The sequence below is a fragment of the Gymnodraco acuticeps genome, unplaced genomic scaffold (assembly GCF_902827175.1).
Source record: "Gymnodraco acuticeps unplaced genomic scaffold, fGymAcu1.1, whole genome shotgun sequence".
NCBI classification, from domain to species: domain Eukaryota; kingdom Metazoa; phylum Chordata; class Actinopteri; order Perciformes; family Bathydraconidae; genus Gymnodraco; species Gymnodraco acuticeps.
This window is the reverse complement of record NW_022991009.1, coordinates 36,238-55,311: the sequence shown is the minus strand read 5'-3', so window position 1 is coordinate 55,311 and position 19,074 is coordinate 36,238. Positions and strand designations below refer to the sequence as shown.

The following is a 19,074-nucleotide window of genomic DNA, read 5'->3' as shown; positions in this document are numbered from 1 at the left end:
CTGAGATTGATATTGAAAGTGGATGAGATTGTTGATGATATTGGAAATGGTTGATGATGTTGTTAATGATGCAGGACTTATGTCTTGAATTTTGTTGTATTATTGTTGTATTGTTGTTGTCAGTGTCGGACCCCAGGAAGAGTAGCTTTTGTCAAGAGCAAAAGCTACTTGGGATCCTTAATAAACATAAACATTACTTCGTGACAGCAAGAAGTAACCCATTAGTGTAACTCCGTTACTTAATAAGCAGTGTTACAGTTGTAACGCGTAACACTGCTTATTAACTCTAAACTCACCTATATATTATATAAGCGTTATAATATAAACTCTAAACTCACCTTCGGAATAAGAAAATAACAAACGGCTCTTCTCACGTGCTCCTTGTGTCGCGTCTTGATGACGACACGCAGGGCGACGATCAGCTGCTCTGAACGGCCGGAAATGCCTTCAGAATAAAAGCATGTCAACTCTCCGCTGTTGTTGGAGTGACGTCACTACGTTTTTATTATTGTTTACTATCAGCTGTTGTTAGAGATACACTAAGTGTTTATTATTGTTTACTTACAGGTCACATAAACGCAAACAAATTCACAATAAGAGAAATCGATCAACTGAATACAACCTTTACTGTGAAACCGGAAGTAAGGCTCCTCAGAGGCGAAAGGCATGCTGGGAAACGCGAGTGGTGAAGAGCAGGTAGTACACAGTTTAAAGAGTATTTAATACTTTATACACAGTTTAAAGAGTATTTAATACTTTATACACAGTTTAAAGAGTATTTCATACTTTTTATTACATGGCTTAGTTAAATACTCGATTCGGATTGGTCAATTCAGAACACGTGACACGTTGTTAATCCAGAACAGACAGACCGTTGTTAAGGACGCTCACATCTGCAGAAAGAAGTTCGGTCGATTTTCATGCAGATCTAGATCCCTCGGCTTCGCGTCGGGCTCCTGATCGGCCTGTCTGATGTTCGTTCCCCCATAATGGCCTCTCTCTCTAACGTACACTCTGTATACTCAGATGAAAATGCAGATCTCCAGCTGTTCTCTCAGTCCAGCTGTGAAGAGCCGACTGACAGCAGCTGGGTTCCACTTCCTGTCTGAGCTGCGGGGGCTAAGCCCCTCCCACATCTGTGCAGGTACATATACAATCTATATATACTAATATACACTGATATATACTCTATATATACACTGTATATATCTATGTATTATACCATCCAGGAACAGGAGGGAGAAGAAGTACTCAGGTCTTGTGTGGGTATTGTCCACAGTGGTGACCATTGCATGTATGATATGTGTAATGTGTATTTGTAAAGCGCTTTGAGCATCGGGAAAAAGCGCTATAATAAATGTAAGGAATTATTAATGATTGTACTTGAGTAAAAGTAGAAGCACTCAGGTCTTGTACTTGAGTAAAAGTAGAAGCACACAGGTCTTGTACTTGAGTAAAAGTAGAAGCACTCAGATCTTGTACTTGAGTAAAAGTAGAAGCACTCAGATCTTGTACTTCAGTAAAAGTAGAAGTACTCAGGTCTTGTACTTGAGTAAAAGTAGAAGCACTCAGGTCTTGTACTTTAGTAAAAGTAGAAGCACTCAGGTCTTGTACTTTAGTAAAAGTAGAAGCACTCAGATATTGTACTTCAGTAAAAGTAGAAGTACTCAGGTCTTGTACTTGAGTAAAAGTAGAAGCACTCAGATCTTGTACTTGAGTAAAAGTAGAAGCACTCAGATCTTGTACTTCAGTAAAAGTAGAAGTACTCAGATCTTGTACTTGAGTAAAAGTAGAAGCACTCAGGTCTTGTACTTGAGTAAAAGTAGAAGCACTCAGATCTTGTACTTGAGTAAAAGTAGAAGTACTCAGATCTTGTACTTGAGTAAAAGTAGAAGTACTCAGATCTTGTACTTCAGTAAAAGTAGAAGTACTCAGATCTTGTACTTTAGTAAAAATAGAAGCAGTCAGGTCTTGTACTTGAGTAAAAGTAGAAGTACTCAGATCTTGTACTTGAGTAAAAGTAGAAGCACTCAGGTCTTGTACTTGAGTAAAAGTAGAAGTACTCAGGTCTTGTACTTGAGTAAAAGTAGAAGCACTCAGGTCTTGTACTTGAGTAAAAGTAGAAGCACTCAGATCTTGTACTTGAGTAAAAGTAGAAGTACTCAGATCTTGTACTTCAGTAAAAGTAGAAGTACTCAGATATTGTACTTCAGTAAAAGTAGAAGTACTCAGATCTTGTACTTGAGTAAAAGTAGAAGTACTCAGATCTTGTACTTGAGTAAAAGTAGAAGCACTCAGGTCTTGTACTTGAGTAAAAGTAGAAGTACTCAGATCTTGTACTTGAGTAAAAGTAGAAGTACTCAGATCTTGTACTTCAGTAAAAGTAGAAGTACTCAGATATTGTACTTCAGTAAAAGTAGAAGTACTCAGATCTTGTACTTGAGTAAAAGTAGAAGTACTCAGATCTTGTACTTGAGTAAAAGTAGAAGCACTCAGGTCTTGTACTTGAGTAAAAGTAGAAGTACTCAGATCTTGTACTTGAGTAAAAGTAGAAGTACTCAGATCTTGTACTTCAGTAAAAGTAGAAGTACTCAGATATTGTACTTCAGTAAAAGTAGAAGTACTCAGATCTTGTACTTGAGTAAAAGTAGAAGTACTCAGATCTTGTACTTTAGTAAAAGTAGAAGTAGTCAGGTCTTGTACTTGAGTAAAAGTAGAAGTACTCAGATCTTGTACTTGAGTAAAAGTAGAAGCACTCAGGTCTTGTACTTGAGTAAAAGTAGAAGTACTCAGGTCTTGTACTTGAGTAAAAGTAGAAGCACTCAGATCTTGTTCTTGAGTAAAAGTAGAAGCACTCAGGTCTTGTACTTGAGTAAAAGTAGAAGTACTCAGATCTTGTACTTCAGTAAAAGTAGAAGTACTCAGATCTTGTACTTGAGTAAAAGTAGAAGCACTCAGATCTTGTTCTTGAGTAAAAGTAGAAGCACTCAGGTCTTGTACTTGAGTAAAAGTAGAAGTACTCAGATCTTGTACTTCAGTAAAAGTAGAAGTACTCAGATATTGTACTTCAGTAGAAGTACTCAGATCTTGTACTTGAGTAAAAGTAGAAGTACTCAGATCTTGTTGTACTTGAGTAAAAGTAGAAGAGGGGGAGAGGGGGTGTGGAGCGGTGTGGAGGGGGTGTGGAGCGGTGTGGAGGGGGAGAGGAGGGGGTGTGGAGCAGTGTGGAGGGGGAGTGGGCTATCAAGCCCTCAAACAGCGAGTCTGCAGCGGTGCTGACTGAGACCGGTCTCTACCTGACCGGAGTCACGCTGTGTGTCCGTCAGGAAACACGCTGTTAACAAGTAGTTCCAGCAAACAGCCACTGATAAACTGCGATGTTAACAACCTCATGATAACCTCATATGTTTTTAACTGAGGATCAAACCTGTGTTTAGTCGAGAAAAAGGTAAATGTGTGCATTTTATTATAAAGTTGTGTATATTTACAGACCGTTGCAAAAACTAAGAAGCTTATAAACATGAGGTTTAAAACTAAAAGAGCTTTGAAATACAATGAAAGATGTTTGGAGTTTTATTTGAGTTATTCATTTAAACTTTTTGTCTAAGAGATGCTGATTTGAAACCGTTTATGAAACATAAGATGGTGGAATGAGCTCCCCATTGACATCAGGACAGCAGATAGCTTACACACCTTCCAGACTGAAAACTCATCTCTTTCGACTCCACTTCCAGCGATAGAATTACTAACAAAGCACTGATATACTAACAAAGCACTGATATACTAACAAAGGACTGGCTTATCTAAAGCCAGTTGAGTAGCACTTGAAATGTTTGGCTCTATGAAACCTGATGTATATGATTCTGTTTTCTTCAAGGTTGTATCTTGTTGGTCGAACGCACTTACTGTAAGTCTCTCTGGATAAAAGCCTCAGCTAAATGCAATGCAATGGAATGGAATGTCTAACTCAGTGTTTGTGGTGCAGAGGCCGGAGTCTCCCAGCAGGAGGCGCTGCAGGTGCTGCAGGCAGTGAGGGGAGGAGCTTCAAGGAGGGGAGGTGCTTCAGGGGGAGGGGGAGTGGGAGGAGCTTCAGTAGGACCTTTCCCCTCCCTCACTGCGCTGCAGCTGCTTCAGGAAGAACAGTCGCAGCGCAGCATCTTCAGCTTCTGCTCACAGCTGGACGCCACGCTGGGGGGGGGACTTCCTGTCGGGAAGACCACCGAGATCTGTGGAGCGCCGGGAACCGGGAAGACACAACTGTGGTGAGACACACACACACTCACACACTCACTGTAGTTAATGTAGTTCTGTAGTCTGCAGCTGGGTAATGTAGTTATGTAGGTAATGTAGTTCTGTAGGTAATGTAGTTCTGTAGGTAATGTAGATCTTCAGTCTGCAGCTGGGTAATGTAGTTCTATAGGTAATGTAGTTCTATAGGTAATGTAATTCTGTAGTCTGCAGCTGGGTAATGTAGTTCTGTAGGTAATGTAGTTCTTCAGTCTGCAGCTGGGTAATGTAGTTCTATAGGTATTGTAATTCTGTAGATAATGTAGTTCTATAGGTAATGTAGTTCTGTAGGTAATGTAGTTCTGTAGGTAATGTAGTTCTATAGGTAATGTAGTTCTTCAGTCTGCAGCTGGGTAATGTAGTTCTATAGGTAATGTAATTCTGTAGATAATGTAGTTCTATAATGTAGTTCTATAGGTAATGTAGTTCTGTAGGTAATGTAGTTCTTCAGTCTGCAGCTGGGTAATGTAGTTCTATAGGTAATGTAATTCTGTAGATAATGTAGTTCTATATATAATGTAGTTCTATAGGTAATGTAGTTATGTAGGTAATGTAGTTCTTCAGTCTGCAGCTGGGTAATGTAGTTATTTAGGTAATGTAGTTCTATAGGTAATGTAGTTCTATAGGTAATGTAGTTCTGTAGGTAATGTAGTTCTTTAGGTAATGTAGTTCTGTAGGTAATAGGCTTGTTTGAGACAAGCGAGACTTGCGCAATTTCGATCAACGTCTTGCTCGTGCGTTGCATGATGGTTAGTCATTTTGTCCGACTTGCTCTGGAGGCTCGCCTACATGAGACGTTGAAATCTCGCGGGACAAAGACGCCCGCAGCCTTGAGAGCGAGGCGCGGCGAGGCGGCGCAGTTCCTCTCCACGGGCTGCGGAAGCGAAATGCTTGATGGGAAACGACTCGCTGGTATCTCGAGCTGAGCGCTCATTGGTGGTTTTTACCACGTGCTGGTGATGAAACTCTCCAATTGGCTCGGCAAAAGTTTGTTGTTGTTTTGTGTCAGTTTTACGTCGCCACATCCATTCCCATTTTTCATCATTGTTCCACAATATTTATCATTAAATTAATATCCATATATTTTATACTATACTTGCACTGCTTACCGTTTTCATACTTTATATATCTTAGCATATTCATACACACTGTTCATACTGCTCTCAGGCTGCTGTGTATATCTAGTGTATTCATACCCCTCACTGTTTATTCATCATTCAACTCATTCTATATTTTATTCTGTAGATTGTGTACATTACTTTTCACTTTACTGCTTGTTGCTCCTGGTTAGAAGCTAAACTGCATTTCGTTGTCTCAGTAGCTGTAATATGTGCAGTAACAATAAAGTTGAATCTAATCTTGAGCAGGAACAAATGTATTTACTTAGTACATATCTGACATTAACGATTAAACACGTGTGCATTCTTTATAAATGCAAACCGAGTCAAGCCGACTCCGGAGGTGGCGGTATGCACCTTAAAGTTGTTTGCAATCCGCCAAAAAACCGAGAGAAGAAGAAAAAGACGAAGACGACTCCGAGCTGTCCAACTTCAGGCGAGCTTTTTGAGACCTCCCCCGGCTGCGATCGGCTACTCTCGTCTACTTTCAAGGCGAGCCGCAACGCGTCTCAAACAAGCCTAGCGTAGGTAATGTAGTTCTGTAGGTAATGTAGTTCTTCAGTCTGCAGCTGCGTAATGTAGTTCTGTAGGTAATGTAGTTCTTCAGTCTGCAGCTGCGTAATGTAGTTCTGTAGGTAATGTAGTTCTTCAGTCTGCAGCTGGGTAATGTAGTTCTGTAGGTAATGTAGTTCTGTAGGTAATGTAGTTCTGTAGGTAATGTAGTTCTGTAGGTAATGTAGTTCTGTAGGTAATGTAGTTCTTCAGTCTGCAGCTGCGTAATGTAGTTCTGTAGGTAATGTAGTTCTTCAGTCTGCAGCTGGGTAATGTAGTTCTGTAGGTAATGTAGTTCTGTAGGTAATGTAGTTCTTCAGTCTGCAGCTGCGTAATGTAGTTCTGTAGGTAATGTAGTTCTTCAGTCTGCAGCTGGGTAATGTAGTTCTGTAGGTAATGTAGTTCTGTAGGTAATGTATTTCTTCAGTCTGCAGCTGGGTAATGTAGTTCTGTAGGTAATGTAGTTCTGTAGGTAATGTAGTTCTTCAGTCTGCAGCTGGGTAATGTAGTTCGTTAGGTAATGTAGTTCTGTAGGTAATGTAGTTCTTTAGGTGATGTAGTTATGTAGGTAATGTAGTTATGTAGGTAATGTAGTTATTCAGTCTGCAGCTGGGTAATGTAGTTCTGTAGGTAATGTAGTTCTGTAGGTAATGTAGTTATGTAGGTAATGTAGTTATATAGGTAATGTAGTTCTGTAGGTAATGTAGTTCTGTAGGTAATATAGTTCTTTAGGTAATGTAGTTCTATAGGTAATGTAGTTCTGTAGGTAATGTAGTTCTGTAGGTAATGTAGTTCTTTAGGTAATGTAGTTCTATAGGTAATGTAGTTATATAGGTAATGTAGTTCTGTAGGTAATGTAGTTCTGTAGGTAATGTAGTTATGTAGGTAATGTAGTTATATAGGTAATGTAGTTCTGTAGGTAATGTAGTTCTTCAGTCTGCAGCTGGGTAATGTTATTCTGTAGGTACTGTAGTTCTTTAGGTAATGTAGATCTGTGGGTAATGTAGTTCTTCAGTCTGCAGCTGGGTAATGTAGTTCTGTAGGTAATGTAGTTCTTCAGTCTGCAGCTGGGTAATGTAGTTCTGTAGGTAATGTAGTTCTATAGGTAATGTAGTTCTGTAGGTAATGTAGTTCTTCAGTCTGCAGCTGGGTAATGTTACTAGGCTTGTTTGAGACGCGTTGCGGCTCGCCTCGAAAGTAGACGAGAATAGCCGATCGCAGCCGGGGGAGGTCTCAAAAAGCTCGCCTGAAGTCGGACAGCTCGGAGTCCATGCTCGGAGTCGGCTTCGTCTTCTTCTTCTTCTCTCGGTTTTTTGGCGGATTGCAAACAACTTTAAGGTGCATACTGCCACCTCCGGAGTCGGCTTGACTCGGTTTGCATTTATAACTGTGGGTTTTCTTCGGAAGTTTTTCCTTGTACGATGTGAGGGTCTAAGGACAGAGGGTGTCGTATTGTCATACTGATATTTTGTACAAACTGTAAAGTCCACTGAGACAAATGTAACATTTGTGATATTGGGCTATATAAATAAACATTGATTGATTGATTGATAAAGAATGCACACATGTGTTTAATCGTTAATGTCAGATATGTACTAAGTAAATACATTTGTTCCTGCTCCAGATTAGATTCAACTTTATTGTTATTGCACATATTACAGGTACTGAGACAACGAAATGCATGTTAGCTTCTAACCAGGTGCAACAAGCAGTAACGTGAAAAGTAATGTACACAATCTACAGAATAAAATATAGAATGAATTGAATGATGAATAAACAGTGAGGGGTATGAATACACTATATATACACAGCAGCCTGAGAGCAGTATGAACAGTGTGTATGAATATACTAAGATATATAAAGTATGAAAACGGTAAGCAGTGCAAGTATAGTATAAAATATATAGATATTAATTTCATGATGATAAACATTGTGGAACAATGATGAAAAATGGGAATGGATGTGGCGACGTAAAACAGACACAAAACAACAACAAACTTTTGCCAGCCAATTGGAGAGTTTCATCAGCAGCACGTGGTAAAAACCACCAATGAGCGCTCAGCTCGAGATACCAGCGAGCCGTTTCCCATCAAGCATTTCGCTTCCGCAGCCCGTGGAGAGCAACTGCGCCAACTCGCCTCGCCTCGCTCTCAAGGCTGCGGGCGTCTTTGTCCCGCGAAATTTCAAAGTCTCATGTGGGCGGGCCTCCAGAGCAAGTCGGACAAAATGACTAACCATCATGCAACGCACTAGCAAGACGTTGATCGCAACTGCGCAGGTCTGCGCAGGTCTTGCTTGTCTCAAACAAGCCTACTCTGTAGGTACTGTAGTTATTTAGGTAATGTAGATCTGTGGGTAATGTAGTTCTTCAGTCTGCAGCTGGGTAATGTAGTTCTGTAGGTAATGTAGTTATTCAGTGTGCAGCTGGGTAATGTAGGTAATGTAGTTCTGTAGGTAATGTAGTTCTGTAGGTAATGTAGTTCTTCAGTCTGCAGCTGGGTAATGTAGTTCTTTAGGTAATGTAGTTCTATAGGTAATGTAGTTCTATAGGTAATGTAGTTCTGTAGGTAATGTAGTTCTTCAGTCTGCAGCTGGGTAATGTAGTTATGTAGGTAATGTAGTTATTTAGGTAATGTAGTTCTTCAGTCTTCAGCTGGGTAATGTAGTTCTGTAGGTAATGTAGTTCTGTAGGTAATGTAGTTCTTCAGTCTGCAACTGGGTAATGTAGTTCTGTAGGTAATGTAGTTCTGTAGGTAATGTAGTTCTGTAGGTAATGTAGTTCTGTATGTAATGTAGTTCTATAGGTAATGTAGTTCTGTAGGTAATGTAGTTCTTCAGTCTGCAGCTGGGTAATGTAGTTCTTTAGGTAATGTAGTTCTATAGGTAATGTAGTTCTGTAGATAATGTAGTTCTTTAGCTAATGTAGTTCTTCAGTCTGCAATTCAATTCAATTCAAAACCTTTATTTAGAGGGCAGCGTGTGGTGCAGTGGGTTGTGAGTTGGTATTCGGATCAGGAGGTCACAGGTTCAAACCCCACTGCAGTCAGTATGTCGTTGTGTCCCTGGGCAAGACACTTCACCCCAAATTGCTCCTGTGGGGATTGTCCACAGTATTGAGTATGTAAGTCGCTTTGGATAAAAGCGTCTAACAAGTGACATGTAATGTAATGTAATGTAATTTATCCAGGTAAAATCCCATTGAGATCAATGATCTCTTTTTCAAGGGAGACCTGCAGCAGTAGGTTCCACAAGAAGACATAAAAACATAAAGAACAAAAGGACATCATACAGCAAAATGTACAGGGATTACAATTTACATATTTAACCACAAGTACAGGTACCAACAGCATCTGATTTTGTAGCATCCAACCGAGCTTTAAAAACATGTAGTGGTACTAGCTTGGTAATTTTCCATTATTTTTGCAGACTGTTCCATGTTAGTGGAGCTGCACATCTAAAAGCTTTCTTCCCTAAGACAGTCCTAGCACTTGGCACATTTAATAAAACCACAGCATGCGATCTCAGGCAATAAGTAATTTCAATTCGCAGAGAGATCAGGGAGCAGATATAAGATGGTAGTTTATCCAACATGGCTTTGTAAATGAAAAAGTACCAGTGACTGAGCCTCCGTACAGTAAGTGATGGCATAACCGCCTTGGTATACAGGGTACAGTGATGCGTAAGTGCTTTACAATTTGTCAAAAATCTCAGTGCACTGTGATACGCAGCATCTCACTTGCTCAGGTAATTGGCAGGTGCATTCATATACAACAAATCACCATAATCCAGCACAGGTCAAAAGGTCACAGAGCCTTTTCCTGGCCTCAAGCGAGAAACAGAACTTGTTCCTGTAGAAGAAACCTAGCCTAACCCTCAGCTTTTTAAGCAGCTTATTTACATGAAGTTTAAAAGTGAGACAGTCATCAAACCAGATACCCAAGTATTTGTAACAGGTAACCACTTCAAGTTGTATTCCTTGCGTAGTTACAATATCCAAAGCAGTCTCTGGTGTATTTTTAGCTTTAGCTTTCGAAAAGAGCATTACCTTGGTTTTATCCACATTTAAAAGAAGCTTTAGTTCAGAGAGCTGAGCCTGAATAATGTTAAAAACAGCCTGTAATTTAACACCAGCCTCCTGAATGGAGGGACCTGCACAGTACATAACGGTATCGTCCGCATAAAAATGTAAGGTTGCTCCTTCGACATTTTCACCTAAACTATTAATATAGATAGAGAATAATAGCGGACCTAAAACTGAACCTTGTGGTACACCATTAGTGATGTTTAACCACTCAGAAGACAGCCCATCAAAGTGAACACATAGGGACCTTTCAGAGAGGTAGTTCACAAACCACCCACTGCATGGCTGGATATGCCGATACTGAGCAGCCTCTGCTTTAAGATGCGATGATCGACGGTATCAAAAGCTTTGGATAGGTCAATAAATAGAGCTGCACAACTCTGCTTATTGTCTAAAATACTCGCCACATCATTCAGCACTTTCATTGTGGCAGTGATGGTGCTGTGTTGCTTTCTGAAGCCTGACTGATGTTTGGACAGGATGTCATTGTTACATAAAAACTCCTTTACTTGTTCACTCACTAGGCGTTCAAGAACCTTGGCCAGAACTGACAATTTAGAGATGGGTCTATAATTGTTTAATAAGGTGGCCTCCCCTCCTTTTAGTAGTAGCAGGACATAAGCTGACTTCCATACTTTTAGGATTTTGTTCGTGCTGAGGGAGAGGTTAAAAAGAGTAGTAAGAGGTGGAGCAATCAAATCTGCAGCTATCTTTAAAAAGAAAGGTTCTACGTTGTCCGGGCCGGCCGGCAGCTTTGTAATGTAGTTATGTAGGTAATGTAGTTATATAGGTAATGTAGTTCTATAGGTAATGTAGTTCTGTAGGTAATGTAGTTCTTCAGTCTGCAGCTGGGTAATGTAGTTCTTTAGGTAATGTAGTTCTGTAGGTAATGTAGTTCTTCAGTGTGCAGCTGGGTAATGTAGTTCTTTAGGTAATGTAGTTCTATAGGTAATGTAGTTCTGTAGGTAATGTAGTTCTGTATGTAATGTAGTTCTTCAGTCTGCAGCTGGGTAATGTAGTTATTTAGGTAATGTAGTTCTATAGGTAATGTAGTTCTGTAGGTAATGTAGGTAATGTAGTTCTGTAGGTAATGTAGTGCTTCAGTCTGCAGCTGGGTAATGTAGTTCTGTAGGTAATGTAGTTCTATAGGGAATGTAGTTCTTCAGTCTGCAGCTGGGTAATGTAGTTCTGTAGGTAATGTAGTTCTGTAGGTAATGTAATTATGTAGGTAATGTAGTTCTTCAGTCTGCAGCTGGGTAATGTAGTTCTGTAGGTAATGTAGTTCTTCAGTCTGCAGCTGGGTAATGTAGTTCGTTAGGTAATGTAGTTCGTTAGGTGACGTAGTTCTGTAGGTAATGTAGTTCTTTAGGTGATGTAGTTCTGTAGGTAATGTAGTTCTGTAGGGAATGTAGTGCTTCAGTCTGCAGCTGGGTAATGTAGTTCTGTAGGTAATGTAGTTCTATAGGTAATGTAGTTCTGTAGGTAATGTAGTTCTGTAGGTAATGTAGTTATGTAGGTAATGTAGTGCTTCAGGCTGCAGCTGGGTAATGTAGTTCTGTAGGTAATGTAGTTCTATAGGTAATGTAGTTCTTCAGTCTGCAGCTGGGTAATGTAGTTCTGTAGGTAATGTAGTTCTGTAGGTAATGTAATTATGTAGGTAATGTAGTTATTCAGTCTGCAGCTGGGTAATGTAGTTCTGTAGGTAATGTAGTTCTTCAGTCTGCAGCTGGGTAATGTAGTTCGTTAGGTAATGTAGTTCTGTAGGTAATGTAGTTCTTTAGGTGATGTAGTTCTGTAGGTAATGTAGTTATGTAGGTAATGTAGTTCTTCAGTCTGCAGCTGGGTAATGTAGTTATATAGGTAATGTAGTTCTGTAGGTAATGTAGTTCTATAGGTAATGTAGTTCTGTAGATAATGTAGTTCTATAGGTAATGTAGTTCTATAGGTAATGTAGTTCTGTAGGTAATGTAGTTCTTCAGTCTGCAGCTGGGTAATGTAGTTCTATAGGTAATGTAGTTCTATAGGTAATGTAGTTCTGTAGGTAATGTAGTTCTGTAGGTAATGTAGTTCTTTAGGTAATGTAGTTATATAGGTAATGTAGTTCTGTAGGTAATGTAGTTATTCAGTCTGCAGCTGGGTAATGTAGTGCTGTAGGTAATGTAGTTCTTTAGGTAATGTAGATCTGTAGGTAATGTAGTTCTGTAGGTAATGTAGTTCTGTAGGTAATGTAGTTCTGTAGGTAATGTAGTTCTTTAGGTAATGTAGTTCTATAGGTAATGTAGGTCTGTAGGTAATGTAGTTCTTCAGTCTGCAGCTGGGTAATGTAGTTCTGTAGGTAATGTAGTTCTGTAGGTAATGTAGTTCTGTAGGTAATGTAGTTATGTAGGTAATGTAGTTCTTCAGTCTGCAGCTGGGTAATGTAGTTCTGTAGGTAATGTAGTTCTATAGGTAATGTAGTTCTATAGGTAATGTAGTTCTGTAGATAATGTAGTTATATAGGTAATGTAGTTCTGTAGGTAATGTAGTTCTATAGGTAATGTAGTTCTGTAGGTAATGTAGTTCTTCAGTCTGCAGCTGGGTAATGTAGTTCTGTAGGTAATGTAGTTCTGTAGGTAATGTAGTTCTGTAGGTAATGTAGTTATGTAGGTAATGTAGTTCTTCAGTCTGCAGCTGGGTAATGTAGTTCTGTAGGTAATGTAGTTCTATAGGTAATGTAGTTCTATAGGTAATGTAGTTCTGTAGATAATGTAGTTATATAGGTAATGTAGTTCTGTAGGTAATGTAGTTCTATAGGTAATGTAGTTCTGTAGGTAATGTAGTTCTTCAGTCTGCAGCTGGGTAATGTAGTTCTGTAGGTAATGTAGTTCTGTAGGTAATGTAGTTATGTAGGTAATGTAGTTCTTCAGTCTGCAGCTGGGTAATGTAGTTCTGTAGGTAATGTAGTTCTATAGGTAATGTAGTTCTATAGGTAATGTAGTTCTGTAGATAATGTAGTTCTATAGGTAATGTAGTTCTGTAGGTAATGTAGTTCTATAGGTAATGTAGTTCTGTAGGTAATGTAGTTCTGTAGGTAATGTAGTTCTTTAGGTAATGTAGTTCTATAGGTAATGTAGTTCTATAGGTAATGTAGGTAATGTAGTTCTTTAGGTAATGTAGTTCTATAGGTAATGTAGTTCTGTAGGTAATGTAGTTCTTCAGTCTGCAGCTGGGTAATGTAGTTCCATAGGTAATGTAGTTCTGTAGGTAATGTAGTTCTATAGGTAATGTAGTTCTTCAGTCTGCAGCTGGGTAATGTAGTTCTGTAGGTAATGTAGTTCTTTAGGTAATGTAGATCAGTGGGTAATGTAGTTCTTCAGTCTGCAGCTGGGTAATGTAGTTCTTTAGGTAATGTAGTTATTCAGTCTGCAGCTGGGTAATGTAGTTCTGTAGGTAATGTAGTTCTATAGGTAATGTAGTTATTCAGTCTGCAGCTGGGTAATGTAGTTCTTTAGGTAATGTAGTTCTATAGGTAATGTAGTTCTATAGGTAATGTAGGTAATGTAGTTCTTTAGGTAATGTAGTTCTATAGGTAATGTAGTTCTGTAGGTAATGTAGTTCTTCAGTCTGCAGCTGGGTAATGTAGTTCCATAGGTAATGTAGTTCTGTAGGTAATGTAGTTCTATAGGTAATGTAGTTCTTCAGTCTGCAGCTGGGTAATGTAGTTCTGTAGGTAATGTGGTTCTTTAGGTAATGTAGTTCTGTAGGTAATGTAGTTCTTCAGTCTGCAGCTGGGTAATGTAGTTCCATAGGTAATGTAGTTCTGTAGGTAATGTAGTTCTATAGGTAATGTAGTTCTTCAGTCTGCAGCTGGGTAATGTAGTTATATAAGTAATGTAGTTCTATAGGTAATGTAGGTAATGTAGTTCTGTAGGTAATGTAGTTATTCAGTCTGCAGCTGGGTAATGTAGTTCTTTAGGTAATGTAGTTCTATAGGTAATGTAGTTCTATAGGTAATGTAGGTCATGTAGTTCTGTAGGTAATGTAGTTATTCAGTCTGCAGCTGGGTAATGTAGTTCTTTAGGTAATGTAGTTATATAGGTAATGTAGTTCTATAGGTAATGTAGGTAATGTAGTTCTGTAGGTAATGTAGTTATTCAGTCTGCAGCTGGGTAATGTAGTTCTGTAGGTAATGTGGTTCTTTAGGTAATGTAGTTATGTAGGTAATGTAGTTCTTCAGTCTGCAGCTGGGTAATGTAGTTCTGTAGGTAATGTAGTTCTTCAGTCTGCAGCTGGGTAATGTAGTTCTGTAGGTAATGTAGTTCTATAGGTAATGTAGTTCTGTAGGTAATGTAGTTCTGTAGGTAATGTAGTTCTTTAGGTAATGTAGTTCTATAGGTAATGTAGTTCTGTAGGTAATGTAGTTCTTCAGTCTGCAGCTGGGTAATGTAGTTCTGTAGGTAATGTAGTTCTTTAGGTAATGTAGATCTGTAGGTAATGTAGTTCTGTAGGTAATGTAGTTCTGTAGGTAATGTAGTTCTTTAGGTAATGTAGTTCTATAGGTAATGTAGGTCTGTAGGTAATGTAGTTCTTCAGTCTGCAGCTGGGTAATGTAGTTCTGTAGGTAATGTAGTTATGTAGGTAATGTAGTTCTTCAGTCTGCAGCTGGGTAATGTAGTTCTGTAGGTAATGTAGTTCTATAGGTAATGTAGTTCTATAGGTAATGTAGTTCTGTAGATAATGTAGTTCTATAGGTAATGTAGTTCTGTAGGTAATGTAGTTCTATAGGTAATGTAGTTCTTCAGTCTGCAGCTGGGTAATGTAGTTCTGTAGGTAATGTAGTTATGTAGGTAATGTAGTTATGTAGGTAATGTAGTTCTTCAGTCTGCAGCTGGGTAATGTAGTTCTGTAGGTAATGTAGTTCTATAGGTAATGTAGTTCTGTAGATAATGTAGTTCTATAGGTAATGTAGTTCTGTAGGTAATGTAGTTCTATAGGTAATGTAGTTCTGTAGGTAATGTAGTTCTGTAGGTAATGTAGTTCTTTAGGTAATGTAGTTCTATAGGTAATTCAGTTCTGTAGGTAATGTAGTTCTTCAGTCTGCAGCTGGGTAATGTAGTTCCATAGGTAATGTAGTTCTGTAGGTAATGTAGTTCTATAGGTAATGTAGTTCTTCAGTCTGCAGCTGGGTAATGTAGTTCTGTAGGTAATGTAGTTATTTAGGTAATGTAGATCAGTGGGTAATGTAGTTCTTCAGTCTGCAGCTGGGTAATGTAGTTCTTTAGGTAATGTAGTTATTCAGTCTGCAGCTGGGTAATGTAGTTCTGTAGGTAATGTAGTTCTATAGGTAATGTAGTTCTTCAGTCTGCAGCTGGGTAATGTAGTTATTTAGGTAATGTAGTTCTATAGGTAATGTAGTTCTATAGGTAATGTAGGTAATGTAGTTCTTTAGGTAATGTAGTTCTATAGGTAATGTAGTTCTGTAGGTAATGTAGTTCTTCAGTCTGCAGCTGGGTAATGTAGTTCCATAGGTAATGTAGTTCTGTAGGTAATGTAGTTCTATAGGTAATGTAGTTCTTCAGTCTGCAGCTGGGTAATGTAGTTCTGTAGGTAATGTAGTTCTTTAGGTAATGTAGATCAGTGGGTAATGTAGTTCTTCAGTCTGCAGCTGGGTAATGTAGTTCTTTAGGTAATGTAGTTATTCAGTCTGCAGCTGGGTAATGTAGTTCTGTAGGTAATGTAGTTATATAGGTAATGTAGTTCTTCAGTCTGCAGCTGTGTAATGTAGTTCTTTAGGTAATGTAGTTCTATAGGTAATGTAGTTCTATAGGTAATGTAGGTAATGTAGTTCTGTAGGTAATGTAGTTATTCAGTCTGCAGCTGGGTAATGTAGTTCTTTAGGTAATGTAGTTCTGTAGGTAATGTAGTTCTTCAGTCTGCAGCTGGGTAATGTAGTTCTGTAGGTAATGTGGTTCTTTAGGTAATGTAGTTATGTAGGTAATGTAGTTCTTCAGTCTGCAGCTGGGTAATGTAGTTCTGTAGGTAATGTAGTTCTTCAGTCTGCAGCTGGGTAATGTAGTTCTGTAGGTAATGTAGTTCTGTAGGTAATGTAGTTCTTCAGTCTGCAGCTGGCGGTGGACGTGCAGGTTCCTGTGTGTTTTGGGGGTCTCGGAGGCCAGGTGGTTGTCGTGGATACGGAGGGCAGTTTCCTGTTGCAGCGGGTCCAGGACATCGCCGGCGCCGTGGTGAAACACTGCGCCTTATTAGTGGAAGACGACGAACAGCGGGTTGCTATGACGACCTTCAGCGTGGAAACCATCCTTTCTAACATCTTCCTGGTAATGATCGGCACGGAGGCAATGATGTCACTCGGCTTCTCACGTGACTCTGATCTGTCTATCTCTCCTCAGGTGCGTTGCCATGACTACGTGGAGCTGCTGGCCGAGCTGCACCTGCTGCCGGACTTCCTGTCGGAGCACCCGAGGGCCCGCCTCCTGGTGATTGACAGCGTGGCGTTCCCGTTCCGGCTGCACTTTGACGAGCTGTCGCAGAGGACCCGCCTCCTCAACGGCCTTGCCCAGCAGCTCATCGCCATGGCAACCAGCCACAACGTCGCTATGGTGATTACCAATCAGATGACAACCAGGCTGCGGGGCGGCCAATCACAGCTCGTCCCCGCCCTCGGGGAGAGCTGGGGCCACGCCCCCACCATCAGACTCCTCCTACAATGGGCGGGGACTCAACGACTAGCCACCATCTTTAAATCCCCTGGTCACCCCGGAGCCACCGTCCAATACCAGATCACCTCCGACGGGTTCAGAGATGCCGACCAATCAGAGCAGCCGCCCAGCAAACGACCCCGAACACACACTGTCCAATCAGCTGCCGGACAGAGAGACAGTAACCAATCAGCTGTCGGACAGAGAGACAGTAACCAATCAGCTGCCGGACAGAGAGACAGTAACCAATCAGCTGCCGGACAGAGAGACAGTAACCAATCAGCTGCCGGACAGAGAGACAGTAACCAATCAGCTGCCGGACAGAGACACAGTAACCAATCAGCTGCCGGACAGAGAGAGTGCAGCTGATTCATTGAAACTTGAAACTAACTTCAACATGTTCAATTCAGATTAAATAAAGGTGTTCAGATTAAATAAAGGTGTTCAGATTAAATCATTTCATTTCAAACCTTTAATTATACAGATAAATCCCATTGAGATCATTGATCTCTTTTCCAAGGGAGACCTGCTCAAGTAGTTCCACATGAAACATAAACACATAAATAGAACAACAGAAGGACATCATACAGCATCATTTACATAATTATCCACATAAACAGGTACCAACAGCTTCCGATTGAGTCGCATCCAACCGAGCTTTAAAAACATTTAGTGGCACCAGATTGCTCAGTTTCCATTTAATTTGCAGACTGTTCCAAGACAGAGGAGCTGCGCATCTAAAAGCTGTCTTCCCTAAGACAGTCCTAGCAGTTGGCACATTTAATAAAACTACAGCATGCGATCTCAGGCAGTAGCCACTTACAATTCTCCGTGAGATCAGGGAGCAGATATAAGATGGAAGTTTCTCTAACATGGCTTTGTATATAAAAATGTACCAGTGACTGAGCCTCCGTACAGTTAGTGAAAGCAGACCAGCCCTTGCATACAGGGTACAGTGATGAGTAAGTGCTTTACAGTTAGTAACAAATCTCAGTGCGCTGTGATATGCAGCATCTAACTTGTTCAGGCAATGGGCAGGTGCATTCATATAGATCAGATCACCAGAGTCCAGCACAGGTCAAAGGTCACAGAGCCTGTTCCTGGCCTCAAGAGAGAAACAGGACTTGTTCCTGTAGAAGAAACCTAGCCTAACCCTCAGCTTTTTAAGCAGGTTATTGACATGAAGTTTAAAAGTGAGACAATCATCAAGCCAGATACCAAGGTATTTATAACAGGTAACCACTTCAAGTTTTATTCCTTGCGTAGTTACAATATCTAAAACAGGCTCTGGTGTCTTTTTAGCTTTAGAAAAGAGCATTGCCTTGGTTTTCTCAATATTTAAAAGAAGCTTAAAGGTCACTTGTCATGGCCATTTCCACTGATCATAATTCCATTGTTGAGGTCTACTAGAATAGATGTATACAGTGCAATTTTCCAAACTCACATTGGTTTCGCATACAGCATCTCTGTAAACTACGTGTATTCACTCTCTCCACTAAACGGCTCGTTGCAGCTCTTGCCCCCCCCCCCCCCTCCCTGTGAGCCCAGTGTGCTCTGATTGGTCGGGACCAGTCGGGACGTTGTGAATCGCGCTAAGCTCCGTGGAGGTGTGATTTCCTTGTTTAGCGATACACAGCGAAACACATCCAAACTCATCCTGAGCACACACAAAGTCACAGCCGAAGTAAAAACAATAAGTGTGGGCTTGATATTGAGTAAGACAAAAGGTATATAACGCTGTGAGAATGGGTCTGCAGAGAGAATTGGGTCTGGTGCAGAGAGAAGGGGTCTGCGGACGGGGAGAATCTGGAGTAACGGGTAGCACGAGAGAATGGGGTCCTACAGGAGGATGAATGGGTCTGCAAGAGAGATGGGTACTGCAAGAGAGAAGAAGGTTGGGTCTGACCAGTCGAGAAGGGGTCTGCAGAGAGAAGGGTCTGCAGTGAGAAGGGGTCTGCAGATGAGAATGTGGTCTGCAGAGAGGAGAACTGGTCTGCAGAGAATACGGGTCTGTAGAGAGAATGCGGGTCTGTCAGAGAGAATGGGTCTGCAGAGAGAATGGGTCTGCAGAGAGAATGGGTCTGCAGAGAGAATGGGTCTGCAGAGAGAATGGGTCTGCAGAGAGAACGGGTCTGCAGAGAGAATGGGTCTGCAGAGAGAACGGGTCTGCAGAGAGAATGGGTCTGCAGAGAGAATGGGTCTGCAGAGAGAATGGGTCTGCAGAAGAATGGGTCTGCAGAGAGAATGGGTCTGCAGAGAGAATGGGTCTGCAGAGAGAATGGGTCTGCAGAGAGAATGGGTCTGCAGAGAGAATGGGTCTGCAGAGAGAAGGGTCTGCAGA

General features: G+C 40.5%; 1 protein-coding gene across 2 annotated transcripts; it reads left to right on the top strand.

Moving 5' to 3' along the window:
* Positions 1–659: 659 nt before the first annotated feature.
* On the top strand, positions 660–17,172 carry rad51c (RAD51 paralog C). 2 transcript variants are annotated; one of them, XM_034236188.1, is made up of 5 exons: positions 660–696; positions 1,027–1,144; positions 3,986–4,262; positions 16,136–16,352; positions 16,425–17,172. In XM_034236188.1, exons 1-5 carry the CDS (start codon positions 667–669, stop codon positions 17,100–17,102), a joined length of 1,320 nt encoding a protein of 439 aa, XP_034092079.1. In that variant the 5' UTR covers positions 660–666; the 3' UTR covers positions 17,103–17,172. The 2 variants fall into 2 exon arrangements, with proteins under 2 accessions (XP_034092079.1, XP_034092078.1); XM_034236187.1 differs by having other exon boundaries at positions 16,136–17,172.
* Positions 17,173–19,074: the final 1,902 nt, after the last annotated feature.

Coding starts and splice junctions, on each gene's coding strand:
- rad51c (XM_034236187.1), top strand. CDS start 667: ATGCTGGGAAACGCGAGTGGTGAAGAGCAG. Junction 697..1,026: donor ACGCGAGTGGTGAAGAGCAG/GTAGTACACAGT, acceptor CTGTATACTCAG/ATGAAAATGCAGATCTCCAG. Junction 4,263..16,135: donor ACCGGGAAGACACAACTGTG/GTGAGACACACA, acceptor GTAGTTCTTCAG/TCTGCAGCTGGCGGTGGACG.